Below are 19,227 nucleotides of genomic sequence, written 5' to 3'. Positions count from 1 at the left end.
TATTTGACCAGCCTTACATATTGAAGCTGCAAGTATGGTAATTCTTTTAGTTAATTCAATAAAACGGGATCAGATGCACAGTTATAGATCATTGTTTACTTTCACATTTTGATATTTGAGTTTATATTTGACCTCAATCATTTGTTTGTCCTCCAGTGTAAAATTTTGTGCAATATTGAGTGTGCTGACATGTATTTTCAGTGATATGGTTAATGTCTTTTTGTTCCTAAATTTGCAGGTTTAGGTAGATGGGGAGATACAGCAGATAGAATTTTTTCTCTTTTGATTTGAAACTTTTACGCAGTAACATTTGCATTAAGAGTCTATAAAACTATAGAAAATATTCTTGCTGATCCCAAAAAGATGAGGATTTTTGATAAAAATGCTCCCTAAAATATTTTTATTTTTTGTCTAGTTGTTCAAAGAAACACCACCTGATGGAGAAAAGTTCTCTAGCATGGTAGAGGTATGATAAGTTATTTTTGTTTTGAATTTCTGATTTAGGTTTTCTGATACTAGGTAGTTAATTAATGATAAAGCTGTTTCTTACATGCTGTCACAAGTTGGTGAAATGGGACAGATGCTGCAGAGCATTGTTCATTTATTTCTTGCTTATTGTATGTGCCAGATGTGGGTGCCGTGGTAGCTTAGCAGTTAACATGATGCTGTTACAGCTTGGGGTGTCGGGAGTTTGCAGTTCAGTCCCAGTGTCCTCCACAGGGAGTCTGTACACCCTTAGCATGGAATGTATGGGATTTTTTCTGGGTACTTCCGTTTCCTCCCACAACCCAAAGACGTACCAGTTAGTATGTTAATCGATGATTGTAAATCGTCCTGTGATGAGGTTAGGTTAAATCGGAGGTTGTTGGATGATGCTGGGCGGCCTGCCGTGAAGAGCTGGAAGGGAAGGGTCTAAATGAGTAATGCAGAGCAGCGCTCTTGAACCAGTTGAACTTTGACTCAATGTGATTTTTAAGCTCATGAGATCTTGCCTAGGATATCTCACTTCGGTGGGGTTTTTTTGTTAGAGATTTTCACAACTTTGATTGTTTATAACTTGGAGATGATCTTCCAAGTCTGTTTAGGTAATTAAATATCTACACACTAGAATTCAAAAAGTTCAAAGGCAAATTTTATTCTCAAGGTACATGTATGTCACCATGTATAACCTTGAGTTTAATTTTCCTGTGGGCATACTCAGCAAATCTATAGAATAGTAACTATAATAGGATCATCAGTGAAAGTTCAATCAGAAGGCAGAAGACAACAAACTGTGCAAATGGAAATATAAATAAGTAGCAATAGGTAATGAGAACATGGGATAAAGAGTCCTTAAAGTGAGATCATTGGTTGGAGGAGCATCTCAGTTATGGGGCAAGTAATGTAGTTATCCCCTTTTATTTAAGAGCCTGATGGTTGAGGGGTGGTAACTGTTCTTGAACCTGGTGCTCTTATGCCTTCTACCTGACTGCAATGAGAAGAGAGCATGACCTGGGTGGTGGGGATCTTTGATGATGGATGCTGCTTTCTTGTGACAGGTTTCATGTAGATGTACTCAATGTTTGGGAGGGCTTTACCCATGATGCACAGGGCCAAATCTACTACTTTTTGTAGGATTTCCCATTGAAGGGCATTGGTGTTTCCATACCAGGCTGTGATGCAGCTAGTCTATGTAATCTACACTACACATTTATAGAAAGTTTTTGACGTCATGCCAAATCTCTGCAGACTCCTTAGGAAGAAGAGGTGCTGCAGTGCTTCCTTCAGAAGCCACTCACATGCTGGTTCCAGGACAATTCATTTGAAATAGTAACACCCGGGAATTTAAAGGTGCTAATCCTCTCCACCTCTGATCCTCTGAATCACGGTCCTTTGGTTTCCCTCTCCTGAGGTCTGTAACTAGTTCCTTGGTCTTGATGACATTGAGTGAGAGGTTATTGTTATGCCAAATTTTCAATCTCCCTCCTGTATGCTGATTCATCACCACCTTTGCTTCGGACCAAAACAGTGATGTCATCAACAGAATTGATCTGATCTGACTCGTATTTGATTACAGCATATATTACATAGTGAAGAGAACTGGATTGCATGGAAAAATGAAGGCTGTCCAAGTTTTGTTAAAGAAAGGTATATTCTTCACAATTTAATCATACTTTCTACATCTTTGTTGTCATTCTTTTGTCCCCTTTCTACTTCAAAATGGAAAACTAGCATTTTGATCTGTATATCTACCACTGTTTTCTCCTATTAACATTCTATAATTATAAATTAAAGCAAGGGTCTTTTAGCAACTTTGTCATGAACTTTTCTTTTTAAAATGGATTTCAAGCAAGTAATGTCTCCCAAGTAATTACTGAACAGCATCGGGTGGATAGGTTCCCTTTTTCCTTAGTTTGAATGTCATGTGCTACCTTAAGAAAGATAAGGAATGAACTTGATGGAGTATGCAAGTTCTGTTTCATTTCCCTTAAGACTCTTAATTAAAATGTATGCACACATCAGAAATCATTGATTCATTCTCATTAGTTATATTTGGTTTTCAAGACCACCTGATTCCAAAATTCCAAAACCTGCAAGAAAAAGACCAGCTCCTGAAGATTTCTTTGGAAGGGGACCAAATAAGAAGGTCTTGATGGGAAAGTAAGTATATAAGAAATTGAGATTAAGACAGAGCAAGCATGGTTGAGTTGGTTTATTAGGTAAGCTGTACCATTTCACTAATATACCTGGTTTCCTCTTAAAATCATTAAAGTTATACGCCCACTAAAATTAGGATAGCAGAGATGGGTGCTCTTGGTTTTCCATTTTTGTCATTCAAGTGAGATATACATGCACATAGTATGAACCTTTCTAGCTGAATATTGTAAAGTGTGCATCCCTCCACACCACACAGTCCAGTAATTTCTCTGAAAGAGAAAGCTGATGGATGCTAAAATAAGCATAGCTTTCTGCTTTGGCCTCACATAGATTAGTAACTATTTACCAGTGTCAAAGCACATTTAACATAGGAATTTTGTAACTCTCCACATAAAGATTTAGTCATTCTTTCCAGGCAGAAATCAAATTTGGCTTTTAAAGCCAAGATAATGTTATTTAGAAACATAGAAAACTTATAGCACAATAAAGACACTTCGGCCCATGATGTTGAGCCAAACATGTGCTTACTTTAGAAATTACCTAGGGTTACCCATAGCCCTCAACTTTTCTAAGCTCCATGTACCTATCCAGGAGTCTCTTAGAAGACCCTATCGTATTCGCCTCCACAACCGTTGCTGGCAGCCTATTCTACGCACTCACCACTCTCTGCGTTTTTAAAAAAAACGTATCCCTGACATTTCCTCTGTACCTACTTCCAAGCATCTTATAACTGTGCCCTCTCGTGTTGGCCATTTCAGCCCTGGGGAAAAGCCTCTGCCTATCCACGTGATCAATGGCTGTCGTCATCTTATACACGTCTAGTAGGTCACCTTTCATCCTCTGTTGCTCCAAGGAGAAAAGGCTGAGTTCACTTAATCTCTTCTCATAAGGCATGCTCCCCAATCCAGGCTAATCCTCGTAAATCTCCTTTGCACCTTTTCTATAGTTTCCACAACCTTCCTGTAGGGAGGTGACCAGAAATGAGCACAGTACTCCAAGTGGGGTCAGACCAAGGTCCTATATAGCTGTAACATTACTTCTCAGCTCTTAAACTCAATCCCACGATTGATGAAGGCCAATGCATAGAGTCAGCCTGCCTAGCAGCTTTGAGTGTCCTATGGACTCAGACCCTAAGGTCTCTCTGATCCTCCACACAACCAGGTGCTTACTGTAGTTTCTAAAATGATGTCAAGAAAGCTGTTCTTTAAATCTTTTCCTTGAGCCTTGAAAGATTACCTTATGGTTAACAAAAAAAATCTAAAGTGCTGTAAAATCTAATGCCATCTGAAATCCACTTTCAGGCTGAGGCCCTTCATCAGGACTGGAAGTGAAGGATGAAAATGCCAGAATAAGAAGGTGGGAGGGGGGAGGAAGGGGCAAGAGGACAAATTAGAAGTTAATAGGTGAAGCCAGGTGGGTGGGAGAAGGGGGAAGAAAGAGGAAGCTGGGAGGTGATAATTGGATAAGGCAAAGGGCTAGAGAAGGAATGTGATAGGAGAGGAGAGTGGGCCATGGGAGAAAGGGAAGGAGGAGGGGCACTGGGGGAGGTGAGAGGAAGAGGTAAGTGGCCAGAGTGGGGAATTGAAGAAGGGGGAGGGGAAAAATTATCGGAAGGAGAAATCTATGTTCATGCCTCCACCCTGAGAGTGGTCCTCCTCATGACAAAAGATGAGGACATTGTCTGGGATGTCAGAACAGGAATGGAGATGAGAATTAAAATGTTTGGCCACCAGGAAATTATGCTTTTGGCAGATGGAGCAGAAGTGCTCGACAGTCAGCCCCCCTCTCCATTTACTTTGGGTCCCACCAGAATCAGGATCAGAAGTAGAGGATGCCGCATCAGGAGCGCTGGATAAGTGGACAATCACAATAGATTCACAGGTGAAGTGTGGCCTCACCTGGAAGGACTGTTTGTGGCTCTGAATAGAGGTGATGGAAGAGGCGAATTGGCAGGTGTCGTATTTCTGTCGCTTGCAGGGATATGTAACAGGAGGGAGATAATGGGCAGGGACAAATGGACAAGGAATCATGGAGGGAGCAATCTCTGAGGAAACCAGAGATATGAGGGAGGTAATGATATGATGTGTGGTAGTGTCCCATTGAAGATGGCGGAAGTTGCAGAGAGTGATGTATTGAATGTGGAGGTTCATGGAGTGGTAAGTGAGGTCCAGAGGAATTCTATCCCTTTTAGTAAAATCCAGTGCAAGGCTGGTAATCTTATGCAGAGTTTGGTGACCTGCGTGAGGGGAACAGCAGTGAATTGTAAATACTTTTTGCAGCCATCTTACTACCACAATTTTTATTACGGATTTTCTGGTTTACTACTGGAGGTTTTGCACGATTTGAAGACTTATTCTCATTTTATAGTATTCAAATCAGCTTCTGAATTTTGTAAATGAGGTGGTACTTCATATCTAGTAAATAGTAATTTTTTTAATTCCACAGTGAAGAGCTGACACGGCTATGGAATCTCTGCCCTGATAACATGGAGGCATGTAAATCCGAGAGCAGGTAAGAGATAGTTTAACTACCTTTTATAAAGCAGTTAGTTTTAATAAACACACATAAAAGTTGCTGGTGAACGCAGCAGGCCAGGCAGCATCTCTAGGAAGAGGTTCAGTAGACATTTCAGGCCGAGATCCTTCGTCAGGACTAACTGAAGGAAGAGTGAGTAAGGGATTTGAAAGTTGGAGGGGGAAGGGTCTCGGCCTGAAACGTCGACTGCACCTCTTCCTAGAGTTGCTGCCTGGCCTGCTGCGTTCACCAGCAACTTTTATGTGTGTTGCTTGAATTTCCAGCATCTGCAGAATTCCTGTTGTTTGTAGTTTTAATAAAGGTGAGTTATACTGATGATACTTGACATCTGTGGAGAGAGAAACCTTGTTAATGCATCAGAATAATAGACCTTTCATTTAACAAAAACAAAAATGGTAATACTCTAATGCGTAACAGATCAAGTTACATGTGCAGAGAGTAACTTCTGCTTTCTTGCCCTCACTTTGCATTCCTTCAGCTAAATCAGCTGTAATTAGTAAGATCCATCATCCCATCTTTGACAGCATCAACATTTGCATCACAGGACAATCTGTCTCCACCCTACCACATCGACTTCATTCCCTCTGTCTCCTCACTTGGTCTATTTGGAATTAATGACTGTGATCCTGCATTGATCTGCTGTGACAATGGGCTCTGCTCCAGCTTTGTAGTTTTTGATTAATGACTTTGAAGTCCTAAATGAAGGATGTGAAGTAATAAGGGGCAGCAGTTACACCCATTAATAAAGACTTCATAAATGTAAATAATTCTGACATATGGTCCATTTCCTGTTGTGATTGAGTGTATAGTGTGCACTATAATTTATAATCTCCTGAACAAAAGTATATTTGCATTCCTGCAAACAATATTTTAAATAATAATTGGTAGTCATTTTTATATTTTGATCTTTACACTTTAGTTTTGTGTGACTTGTGTGAATATATTTATTTCTAATAATTTAGTGTTTGTAATTTCAGAGAGTTTATGCCCAGTTTAGAGGAGTTTTTTGAAGAAGCTATTGAACAAGCTGATCCTGAGAACATGGTTGAAGAAGAGTATAAGTAAGTTACATTTCACAAACTTAAAGGTGTAATTCTTTTAACTAGTTAAAATTATGATTATCCAAAATATGTTCACGTTCCAACAGTGTTTAATTTAATTACACAGGGTGGTAAATAATTCCAATTATGGTTGGAGGGCATTAAGGCTGCTAGCTCGAAGAAGTCCACATTTTTTCCAGCCAACCAATCAGCAGTTCAAGAGCTTACCTGAGTACCTAGACAATATGGTTATCAAATTGGCTAAGGAATTACCTGTGAGTATGTCAGCTTCATATTCATGATTTAATTATGCAGTATGGATATATAATATCTTATTGCCATATATTGAAAAAAAGACATCTCAATAACACTCATTTAGAATCTGATGTTCTGATTCATCTAATCCATCAGTAGTTTAACATTGAGCAAGTGTCTGCAAGCACCTTCTGCTTCCCTTGCTACAGTCAGAATCTAAGTTGGATTTAAGTTTTGGCAAAAGTTTAAAAAAAATCTTGCTTTTACTCAATGTTACGATCATTTGAGTTAGTGAAGTATTTTATTTTTATTTAGAGATACTGCACAGTTACAGGCCCTTCCAGTCCAACAAGCTCATGCCAACCTATTCGACCCATGTGACCAATTAACCTACTGGCCCGTATGTCTTTGGAATGTGAGGAAATCAGAGCGTCCAGAGGAAACCCAGTGTGATGAGTGTTAACTTCAAGTATTAATCCTCAATAATGATCTCTAATTACTGATAGGCACCTTTATTGGCTCAGCTAACAAACACACCTGAATTTACAAAACTAAGTACCTGTGTACACACCCACTCTGTTTCCCTGATCTTCAATGAACAGTAAGAAACATAATACCTAAGAAAAGGAGTTTATACTGGCTAGGCATTCTTGTTGATCCCAATGTAATCTACACATTTCTGATGTGGGGTGATCCACTTCTGCAGTTGTTGATCTCCGTAGTTGTTGCTGTCTGTGCTCCCAAAATCCTCCATTCATATTTCTTTCCTTGTCAGATCAATCTATTTCAATTTCATTGGCACAAGGATATCTGACAGACCTGCATTAGCTCCTCATTGGATGTGGCCCAAGGTTACAGGCAGTATTGCTTTATTGCTGTTTCCATCCTTGTGACCTTGGTAGTGCCTTTTGTTCTGTCCATTTCAGACTGGTTTAAAACAAGGTCAGCCAAATACTGGGCACAGACGAGCAGGTCACTGGCTGTTCCTTCTGCATGTCTCCCACTTTAAATAATAGACAGCTTATTATCTAAGAATGGTCTCATGTTTAGCAGATCATCAGCAGAAACTCTTTGTGTCTACATTCAGTTGTCATCCCTGGGCAAGAGCCTGTTCACTAAACAGTTATCAAAATGGCCACTTCCATTCCTGCAACCACATGGTAAGAACAAAGAACTTTGCTTTATCTATTTCCACTGCCCTTACCTCATTCCTATAAGCTGATTTGTAGATTGTAGTTTCTCTGGCCAACACCGGACAGTTATGGAGAGAATGTACAAATTCCTCTGGGACAGCAGCGGCAATTGAAACTCAGTTGCTGGTGCTAACTGCTACACGACTGTCCCATCTCCATTTGTAATACTTTCAAACAAAAAGAACACAAAGCACTTCACTAAATATTTAGGGGCTGAGGGCAGAGATCTTGGTCAGAGTAAATTGAAGGTTTAAAGCAGTATCTGCATAGGTATTGCATCGGAGAGGCCTGAAGAAAAGTTCGATTTCCAGCCAAATTGGCAAACACTAAAATAGTTGTAATTGGAGTGCAGTATGAAAAGAATTAACATGAGATTGTAATGAAAATGAAAGGTAAGTATAGCTATTGAAATAGAGAAGAAAAGGTGAAAGAAATTTGAAATCACTGCATGAAAAATAGAAGCCTTGTGAATGTGATTGAAGAAAAGGCTAAATGAGATGATGAGTGCTGGTGACAGAAGTCCTAGTTTCACATTTGCTTATTAAAGAAGTTGTTCTTAATTATGAATGACATGCAGAATTTATGATAGAAGAGATTTAATGGCAAACTCCCAGGGATAAAGGAGTCATTCAAATTTGAATTGCTTGTCTAAAAATAACGCTTCTGATTGCTTCCAGCCTCCATCTGAAGAAATAAAGACAGCAGAAGATGAAGATGAGGAAGAAGACAATGATGATGCATTGCTGAAAGAAAGCAATGAAAGTAAGTAAGATTCGGATATTCCATGAAATGTATTAAAAGTTCAATGCTACTCAGCATTTTTATATCAGATGTGGGACCTGTGAATATAACTAATTCTTCAGTGTTTTTCCTCCAGTCCCTCTCCCCAGAGTTGGTAGCATTGATAATAATCCAAGGAATGCATGAATAATACTTATGAAAAGGAAAGGAGAAACATTAAAGGAAAACTCCAAACTCAAACAGCATACTTTACCACAAGTTTTGCTAGTTCCAAGAGAATATACATACTATTTAATTGTGAATCTTTCACTGATTTATTATTAGCCACTAATTTCCCAGAAAATTAGTTGTTACCATATGAAAATGGAAGGTAGTCTGTTGCTGGCTGAAAAATACATGGAAATTTAGGAGATTCATGAATGTTATAAATATGGGCCTGGATTTTGCAGTTAACACCACCGTGCTTGATCTCAAAGAAATCTGCTCATAGAGATCTGATAATCTTCATTGTTTATCTTCATGGTATGGATTTCTTTTCTTAATGATGGTAGCTTTTGGTCATTAAGGGAAGATCTGGGATCTAGCAAAGGTGATATCAACAGAAAGGTTAGCAGCAACAAAAATCTTTCATTTAGGTGATTATGAGCTTAGATGGCAAATATGGAAGTAAATGTGCAAGTAAATGTAACTTAAGCATTTTACAAAGCAAAAATAAGCATTAGAATGAATTCACAACAAGACGACATTTTCAAAATACTAAACAATCTGCAGCTTTAACAAAGCACTAGTCTCCTGTGTGTCATCCATTTCAAAACGTTGTTTTCATATTAAGTACAGTATTTTGAAATAAAAATAGAATCCATACATGAATAATTGGCTCTTTTAGCATTAGGCTATATTTTAATTCTTGACTTGTTTGGAATTAAAAGCTTATTCACCTTCTGCAACAAAGTAATATTTTACATGGTCTTTTTTGCATGAGTGATTATCTTGAATTCTCATTCTTGCATTGATTTCTGGTGATTAACAGGAGATTGATGCAAAAACAATACAGTAGCATCCAAAGGAGGTGCAGAGCATCACTGACGATTCACACTAACTCCTGCATTTTCAAATACTGTGTCTATCAACTGCTTTCATTATGGTAGTGGGAGCTCACAGATTCAGCATGACTTTTGATCATAGCTGAGCCCAACATCAGTGAGGCAAGAAAAATTATATTTATGGATGGTCATTGAGGAAAGTTGTTGCTACTGCTGAGTTAGGTGGAATTCTTGAATAGCTCCAGTAATTCATCACTCAAACCAATTGAGGAGGAGTTTTTATAATTGCACTTCCTTGCATTAATGACTGCTGTGATTCTATGAGTATTCTTTTAAAAATCATTTGAGCAATAGTAAAAATTTCTTTGACAGACTGACCCTTTTTAATTAAGAAGTATGAATGCTACTATTTTGTGTGAAATTAAGCTAGATTTTAAATATATATCTTGACATTGTTCAAAATTATTACAGTTGGAATCCATTATTAAGGTACTTTGTTGTGGTATGTGATCACTGTTCTGGTTTCAAATGACATTTTACTACTAAGAAGACCAGGATCAATCTGTTCACCATACATAGGTTGCAGTGTAAATTTCATACTTAATTAACCAGCAGTGCTTAACCAGAGCATCATTAAACATGATGAGCCTGGAGGTAGAGAGTTTCAGTTGTATGGATCATAAAAGTTAGAAAATCACTCAGAGTTAGGAATTGCAAGTCAGTAAATGGAAAAAGTCAGAACATGCATTTGTTAATCATAAAAGTGACAAACAGATGCACTTCTCAAAAAATATTTTAAAATATTTCATGAAATCATTTTTTTAAAAAAACAAACTCCAATATTGACATTTCTAGTTTCCCATGTATTTCAGCCAACAACAGCAGGCTACCTGACATCATCGTCTGGTGACAAAAGGCTGCTAAAGACCTCTCCCCAGCAGTTAATGGTTGCAATCAGGTAGGTAGAAAAATCCATTTTGAAGGCACTTTTATATTGTTTATGGGGTCCTGGGAAACATTCCTCCTGTTGAGATCTGTGACCTTCATGTGCCATACTACCTCATCAGGCCTATTAGAAGTTTAAAAACTAAAACTGAAAGGAAATAAGACCAACTAAAATAAGAATAGACCATGTAGCCCCTTGAGTTTGTCTGATTTTCGAGAAGTTCATGGCTGACCTTGCACCTTGTCCGCTTTCCCACCAGGCGCATAGCTACGGATACATTCAGAACTGACACCGATATTTTAGGGTGCTAAAGGGAATCAGTCATCTGGCATCCACTGGCCTTCAAGATTGAGTGCATTTAGGGAGAAGCATCCCCTAGATATCATATAATGTACGTAATCAGGATTTTCATTTCCTAAAACTGACTCCAGGTATAGGTGACAGGAACATTGGGCATTTATAATTAACATTTCTTTACAAAAGGTTTGGGGTTTTCAGAACTGGCAGTATGCTGTTTCTGGAGTTTTCCTTAAAATGTTTAAACTTAAAATCATACATTTTCATATCAGTAAGTCATTTGTTGAAGCATGCAAGATGTCATTATAGATTCATCCTTTCTGCATCCATTCCAATGTAATATGCAGGTGATTAGTTATACTACAGTAAGTAGAAGAACCTATTCTAAAGCTGTTGGAGTACTTTCTTGAATTCCTTCAAAGAAGCAACAATATTTTTTCATGAAGAAACATCTTTTTCAAATTGGTATGAGGAGTACTGATGAGTATAGAGTGATAAAAGGTAGGTTTTAGATATCATTTTAAAGGTGAAGAGAGAAATCAAGCACATGGTTTCTGAAGTACCAGAGATTAGGACTGAATTGGTTGCCAAAGGTGGGAAGGCAGTTGCAAGGAAATATAATGTCTATAAGAAAATGAGATGGGGATATTACAATGATGAGTTTCAAATCCACTCTGTTAGAGATTAATAGCATGCTAAGATTATTAACAACCAACCCTGAGAAAGTGATGAAAATAGATAAGGAACTGGGGAACAGAGCTGAAGGAAGGATGTGGAGTTTCTAGCTGGGACTGGTGGTGATGATGAATAGAGGAATGTATTGACATTTTTCAGCCCTAGTTTCAGATGAACAGTTTTCCAGGCTTAAGCTGTTGAAAGGAGTTCCATTGTGTAAGCATGCCTGGGAAAGCTGAGCCATTTCTGTGGAAATGTCCTTAGAGGATTGGTGAACACTAGAATTTCGAGTGAAGCTTGAGCCACTTGCCTGCATTTGTCGATGAAGAAATTAGGGCTGTCACTTAATCTGTTACTTTTAAGAACATCATCCAAGCAGATTATTAACAACATGGGCCTGGATTTTTGGACAGTACTAAGCATTGTGTTGTCTCTGATTCAATTGTGTAAATTCCCTGCCAGCCTTCCTTTCAAAAGCTGAATCATAGTGGTAATGTCTTGCCAATTTAATTGCCATCTCATGGGATGAAGGGGAGGCTTGGGCAGGGTAGGGTTGGGGAGCAAGCCAAGCCACAAACAAAATTTTAAATAGGTGACAAAGTTAAATTCCCAATTAGACGTTCAGAAATCATAGTAAAAAAAAAAAAAAAAAAATTTTAAAACAAAATTGAAACCATTGAAGAGACGATGATTAGGCTGTTTTTAAAAATTGTCATTTCCAGCACTTTTCCACCGTGTCTCTGGAATTAATGTTCCTTCTGTTAGCTGGTTAATCTTCTGCAACATTCACAGCCAGATCTGGCAGGATTGACTTGAGCTGATGCTCCAGTATTGGGTTGCTTAGCTGACAATTGCACACTGACTTTTGTGTTGAAGCATCAAGTTGGGGCTTTATGTTCTAAGTTTGCTTGATGCTGCACTCTCTGAACCAGGGCAAGTTGCTTGAAGGTAGATGTAGAGTAGGGGAATTGCATGCAGATTGTGGTGGTACACATTATTTATTCTAATGGTTCACAGGGATGAACGACTGCCAGTTTTGAATTGGCAAACTTAACATGATTTTCAAGTACAATTGAGGGTGTTCTTGGATGGAAAGAAGGGGACTTAAATTTCAGATGTACTGTGCAACGTTGACCTCTGCCATTACTCTCCTTCACTGATGCATCTGCCATGAATAGATTGGTGCAATGAGCAAGGGACAACATGTTCCTTACGTGGGTTCCATCAGTAATCACAGTCATTTATTATGTCCCATAGAGTTAGAGCAATGCCAGTTATTGAATGGTTCCAGTAAAGAAGGTAGCATAGTAAACTGATCAAATACTTAATGGTCTACACAGAAGATATAATTCATAACCTCAGTTGTTCTGATGAGGAAAATGTGATTCATGATTTTGTGGGCACTGAGAAAGATAATAAAGGCAGCAATGATGTTGGAATAAAGGGAAGATAACCTGTCATGTGGCAAGGATGAATGAACTCAGAATAAAATAAACTTTTGAAACTCCATCAGGATGAAGGGTCTCAGCCCGAATCATCAACTATACCTCTTCCCAGAGATGCTGCCTGGCCTGCTGCATTCACCAGCAACTTCTATGTGTGTTGCTTGAAATTCCAGCAGATTTTCTCGTGTTTGGTTTGAATCTAGTTCACAAGCAGTTCTTTAATTTGGGTCAGGAAGGAACATTGAAAACTATACCTGGGAATAATAAAGCTAGGTAGCAGTTACTGAGAAGCAACAGAGCTGTGGTTCGGCAGTCAATAACAAAGACATCACCTTGAACAATTTGTATTTAAAGATGTACATTTAAAAAAATTCTACAGTTGCTGGACATCTTAAAAAAAAATAGAAAATGTTGGAGGAAAGCAGGTCAGGCTGTAACTGCAAAAACAGAATAGTCCGAGACCTTTCATTAGAACTAAGGAAACAAAAGCTTGTAAAACTCTAGGGAGTAGAGGGAATGTCATATTAAAACCAAGGTGACTACGGGGAAAAGCTGTAAACAAGGTCATCTGGTCAATGAATGAATGCAAGGGTGTACGCATAGACAAAGCAATGTGGGAGTTGCGCAATGTAGGAGGACTTAGTCAAGCTGAGCTAATATTATAGATGAATAACTGATACAGACTGAGAGGTCAATTTACTTTAATTTGTAGAATTTATTGGAGTAAAATTAAGATTCTGTCTTTGTTCTGTATCATTGCTGGTATCTTAATGGCAGTAAAGTTGTTGGAAGCAGCCTGAGGTTGTCCAAATGCAAGTCCTTCAAATAGAGTTTTTTAAATCACAGAAGAATGAATAGACTATTGGTAGTAGACATTATTTTGTAGGTTCACTGGTTCAAAGACTTCATTACTAATAACAGACTCCATGATATTTACAGAGGGAATAAAGAAATTAGGATCTTACGAAATACATATATTTTAGCATTAATTGTTCAGAAATCCTGATGGTCCTGCTCCTGGCTCATTCACCCATTTAGAATGTGAGCTAGCAGTCTGGAATGCGGAAGGTTGCATGGCAGAGCGCAGAGACAGTGGGCTTGATGTGTAATCGGGGAGCTATGTATTGCCCGTTCTCTTTAAATTCAGATTTCGCTGGAAAATTTATTGTACTACTAAGTACTATACTGTATTATAAAACTCAAATTCAGCATCCTTAGCACTTTGGATCCAGACTATAAAACTTACTTAGTTATTGGATTTTACTCTTAATCAATAATGTGTTTCACACTTCTGTTGCATGGTAGCTTAATAAGTTTTCCAATTAACCTGTTGAGTTTAAACAGAATGGGAAATATAAAAGCACTTGGTACCATGGCTACAGACTAAATAAATAAGATTAGTAGAGCTGGGCCAAAGGGCCTGCTTCTGTGCTGTATGACTTGGGAATCCCACTCCTGCGGCTCTGGCGATATACCTTACTTGCAGTCTGAACTAATGAGTAAGACAGATCCTGAACCACCTGATTTCCGAACAATCGGATGCCAAAGTCTGGAGCTAAAAACAAACTGCTGGAGGAACTCAGCAGTCGTGCAGTAGCTGGAAGCAAGGGAATAGTTGACAGGTCAGGTCGATACAGGGTTTCCACAGATGCTGCTTGATATTTGGAGATCCTTTAGCAGATTTTTTTCTTGCAGAATTCACTTTTACTGTAAAAATCAGAAAAACAGCTGTGTTCCTTTTCAGATTTCCAGTATCTGCAGGTTTTCTTACCTTCAATTACTGACTTGTGATACTCTTAAATTGTAGTTGCAGCTCCATATTCCATAATTAATCATTGTCAATCTTTACAGAGAGTCCTTTACACTTGCCAAGTTAGGGGGTTGTTCCTTGTGTACCCAATGAGGCACTTCTCAAATGCAAGCTCCAACTGTTGTAAAGTGAAAATTTTCAACCATTTGCTTCAGCAGAATCATTTTATCTCTAGACTACAAACACTTAGAACTAACAGCAAAAATTTCACTGTATAGAAATATAAATGTACAAGTCTATGATCCTTTTAGTGAGTTGAGAATTTATTTTAAATAAATGTTGGCCAAGTAATGAATGTATGATGTTAGCTGCAAGAAAAACAATAGTATAAAGAAAGAGCAGAGCGAGTCTTTTTTAGAAAATAGAACTTTGGCAGAAGTATCCAAGATGACAAATTCAAGGTAGAGAGCCCTGTACTAACAATTCAAGTTGAAGCATGTTGTGTCATATACAATCATTTTTATTTGAAGAAAGGAAGAGAGGCTGCAATTCACTCACCATTTTCCTACAAGATAACTAGCAAGTGTTTATAATAATTATTTGGGAATATTATTGCCTTAGTGTTTTATTCTCCACTAATTAGTTGATCTAGCTTAAAGTTTTTGTTTAACTTGGTACAAATTGGATTATCATAAGTAAATTATTTTTTTCTTTATTTTTAGGTCCTGATTTGCACACTAAGCTTGTAACAGATGAACAGATAGATATATTTGCCAACAAGCTTGGAGAACAGTGGAAAGTATTGGCACCCCACTTTGAAATGAAGGAGTCTGACATCTGTGGAATCGAATCTGATAGTGAGGATGTGAAGATGCGTGCTAGGTTGCTGCTAGTTGCTTGGCATGATCGGGAGGGACTGCAAGCAACAGTGGAGAATTTTTTGTCTGCGTTGATTGATGCTGGTTTAACTGAACTTGCAGAAATCTTGACAAATGAGGCTGATAACATCAGCTAGTTATTAACTGAAGTAAACAAGTGTATAAATTGACCTTGTTTTCTTTTTTACTGTTTTATTTCAAATAATGAGGCAGTAAATTTTACAAGTTTTCTAATATAAACCGTTTTCTGTAATACAGCAATTTCTTCTTGCACCGATTCCGTTGATTTTTGTGTTCCTGACCCAAACTCTCCATACTTTTGCAATGGTAAGGAATTGTTGCCTCATTAAAATTGCAGCCATCTTGTGTAATTCTTAACCCTCTTAGCACACTTTTCTATTTGAATTAATGGATAGATGTGACTGATTACTTTTAGCTTCCAAGTTGAGGGAAGTATGCACATAAATATGATCAGTTCATATTTTCTAATAGTGGGGAAATGGGATTAGAAGTTTAGAAATGAAAAGTTATTTGATTTAGTTGAATTCTCCCTTGGAGGTACATACTGATGATAAAGGATATAATTCAAATAATCTCAGTTTTATTTTAATATGTACAGATCAACTGGTTCCTGTGGCTTGAAGATATAAAACGTGCTTTGCTATGCTGTGCCAGCACTGAACACACTGCTGAAACATTAATGACTGTTTCAATGAAAAAATATGAAAATGCACAATGTAGACAGTTGATGTGCTCAAACTTTTAGTATCCACCTGTTTGAAGTCCTTTACATACAAGTTATCATGACATTGTGCTGAAGACATAGTCACCTTTGAGCAGAGATGGGCAAAAGAAATGGGGGTGCAAAGAAGCCAGAAATGAAACAATGCAGTTCTGCAACCGGATTTGAATAAAATGAGAATTTTAAATTGTATCACAAATTTACTAAGGCATAACTGTGCACCGCTCTAACATACTTCGGTGACAAATTACATTTAATTGTCCTTGTTAAACCGTGCTTTTTCCAAGATATACGTTGTGCATATACAACTGTGCTAACCTCAGCTATTCTATGGTTGCATATACCACCATTCATTTTACCTTCTTCAATATGACTCAATTATTCCTTTTCCCATGCTTCACAGTGATCTACACTTCCAAGCAAGGCCTTTCCGGTCCATGAACCCAGAAGCAAATCTCTGCTATACCAGTAGAGATAAAATATTTTAGGTAGCTACTCAATTGCCATTACAAAAAAGACATTTCAAAGTGCTGTTCCATTTTTGTCTGAAATAAAAACATCGTATTTAGCGCAAAGTAAACCAATACAGATCAGTTGCCTACATCTGCTTTTGTTTAAAATTACAGGAACGGGAAACTACTGAATACTACTTAAAACAAGAATCTGAGATGAAACACTGGGAAAGTGCAGGTCAATAATATTGAATTTTCTGAAAATGCTAGAGTTAGCCTTCTATTCTCGTGTAAAGTTAAGCATTTGTAATGTTTTCATGGCCTTTGTAATTAGCATAATTACAATTATGCTCAAAGGCAATTCTGGATTGTGTGTTGTGTAATGGACTAAATTTTATTGGGAGCTTAAGGTAAAGGAACCCTTAGTAACCAACATAATGGTAGAATTTACTCTGCAGTTTGAGAGGGAGAAGCCAAAGTCAGATGCATCAATATTACGGTAGAATAAAGGGAAATTCAGAGGCATGAGAGAGAAGCTGATCAAAGTTTCCTGAAAAGGAACACCAGCAGAGATGACAGCAACAGCTAGAATTTATTGGAGCAATATAGGGGACGCAGGATAGATGTTGCCCAAAGGTAAGACTTAAGACATAGGAGCAGAATTAAGCTATTCGGCCTGTCGAGTCTGCTCTGCCATTTCATCATGGCTGATCCATTTCCCTCTCAACCCCATTCTTCCCATAGCCTTTCACACACTGATTCATCAAGAACCTATCTTAAATGAATCCATTGATCTGATCTCCATGTGACAATGAATTCCACAGATGCACCACTCCAGCTAAAGAAATCCCTCCACATCTCCAGTCTAAAATAGATGACTCTCTATTCTGAGGCTGTGACCTCTGGTCCTAGATTCCCCCACCATTGGAAACATCCACTCTTGTCCTTTCAACATTTGATAGGTTTCAGTGACACTCCCCATCATTCTTACAAATTCCAGCGAGTACAGGCACAGAGCTATCAATTGTTCCTCACATCATAAGCCTTTCATTCTCATGAAGCTCCTTTATTAAATAAGGGACCTAAAACTGTCCTCAATACTCCAAGTTAGGCCTCACTAGTGCCTTATGAAGGCTATTATATCATTGCATTCATATTCTAGTCCTCTCAAAATGAATGCTAACATTACATTTGCCTTCCTCACCACCAAATCAACCTGCAAATTAACCTTTAGAGTATCCTGCATGAGAACTCCAGCCCCTTTGCACCCTAAATTTTTGAATTTTCTCCCTTAATGAAAATAAGCTACGATTCTATTCCTTCTACCAAGGTGCATGACCATAGCCTCCCCAACACTGTATTCCATCTGCCACTTCTTTGCCCATTTCCCTAATCCAAGTCCTTCTGCAGCCATTATGCTTCCTCCACACAACTTCATACCATCCACAAACCTAACCACAAAGCCGTCAACTCTGTCATTCAAGTTGACATACAATGTAAAAAGAAGCAGTCCCAACGCCAACCCTTGTGGAACACCACTAGTCACCGGCAGCCCATTAGAAAAGGCTCCCTTTATTTCCACTCTTGCATCCTGCAAATCAGCCAATGGTCTATCCATGCTGGTATTTTTCCAGTAATACCATGAGCTCTTATCTTGTAACCAGCCTCATGTGCAACAGTTTGTCAAAGGCCTTCTGAAAATCCAAGTACACAATATCAACTTTTTCTCCTTTGTCTATCCTCCTTGTTATTTCTCAACAGGTTTGTTAGGCAAGATTTTTCAAGGAAACCTGCTGACTTTGGCCTATCTTACTTTGTGCCTCCAAGTAACCTGAGGCCACATCCTTAACAAACACATTCAACATCTTCCCAAACACTGAGGTCAGGCCAGCAGGCCTATAGTTCGTGTTTTTTTTTCCCTGCCTCTATCCCTTCTTGAAGAGTGGAATGATATGAAATATTCCAATCCTCAAACCATACAAATGTCTCCATAATGCCTTAAGCTCCCTCTTTCAGAACCAGAGGTGTAGTCCATCTGGTCCGGGTGACTCATCTACTTTCAGCTTCCTATGCACTTTCTTCTTAGCAATAGGAATTTATGTTCACTTCTGCCCCCTGATATTCTTGAACTTCTGGTATACTGCTAGTGTCTTCAACAGTGACAACTGATGCAAAATACATGTTCTGTTTGTCCTTGTTCCTCGTAACTACCTCTCCAGCATTGTTTTCCAGTGGTCCATAGGCTACTCCCAGTTTTCTTTTACTCTTGAAATATCTGAGAAAACTTCTGGTATCCTCTTTGATATTTATTGAGTAGCTTACCTTCATATTTAACCTTTCCCACCCCCCACCCCCATAGCTTTTTAGTTGCCTTCTATTGGTTTTTATGTTTCCCAAAGTTCAAAGTACATTTATTATCAAAGTTTGTATACTATATGCAACCTTGAGACTCATCTCATTACAGTCAGCCACAAAACAAAGAAATGCGATGGAAACACGAGGAATTCTGCAGATGCTGGAAATTCAAGCAACACACATCAAAGTTGCTGGTGAACGCAGCAGGCCAGGCAGCATCTCTAGGAAGAGGTACAGTCGACG

The 19,227-nt window shown here is 38.3% G+C and overlaps 1 protein-coding gene across 4 annotated transcripts in view; it reads left to right on the top strand.

Annotated features, from left to right (window-relative positions):
* thoc1 (THO complex 1) overlaps positions 1-18,644 on the top strand; it is a 70,189-nt gene extending 51,545 nt beyond the window's left edge. The window contains exons 15-23 of one of the 4 annotated variants that reach the window (XM_063062815.1): positions 416-466; positions 2,057-2,127; positions 2,545-2,640; positions 5,083-5,148; positions 6,150-6,233; positions 6,340-6,487; positions 8,338-8,422; positions 10,317-10,402; positions 15,280-15,415. In XM_063062815.1, coding sequence (XP_062918885.1) covers positions 416-466; positions 2,057-2,127; positions 2,545-2,640; positions 5,083-5,148; positions 6,150-6,233; positions 6,340-6,487; positions 8,338-8,422; positions 10,317-10,354 — 639 coding nt within the window. In that variant the 3' untranslated portion in view covers positions 10,355-10,402; positions 15,280-15,415. Of the gene's footprint in view, positions 1-415; positions 467-2,056; positions 2,128-2,544; positions 2,641-5,082; positions 5,149-6,149; positions 6,234-6,339; positions 6,488-8,337; positions 8,423-10,316; positions 10,403-15,279 lie in introns of all 4 variants that reach the window. The other 3 variants (XM_063062803.1, XM_063062794.1, XM_063062809.1) reach the window with 3 other exon arrangements.
* Positions 18,645-19,227: the final 583 nt, after the last annotated feature.

This window comes from Mobula hypostoma, chromosome 1 (assembly GCF_963921235.1).
Source record: "Mobula hypostoma chromosome 1, sMobHyp1.1, whole genome shotgun sequence".
In the NCBI taxonomy this organism is placed as follows: Eukaryota; Metazoa; Chordata; class Chondrichthyes; order Myliobatiformes; family Myliobatidae; genus Mobula; species Mobula hypostoma.
Note: the sequence above shows the minus strand (reverse complement) of the source record. Positions and strands in the feature narration are given on the sequence as shown.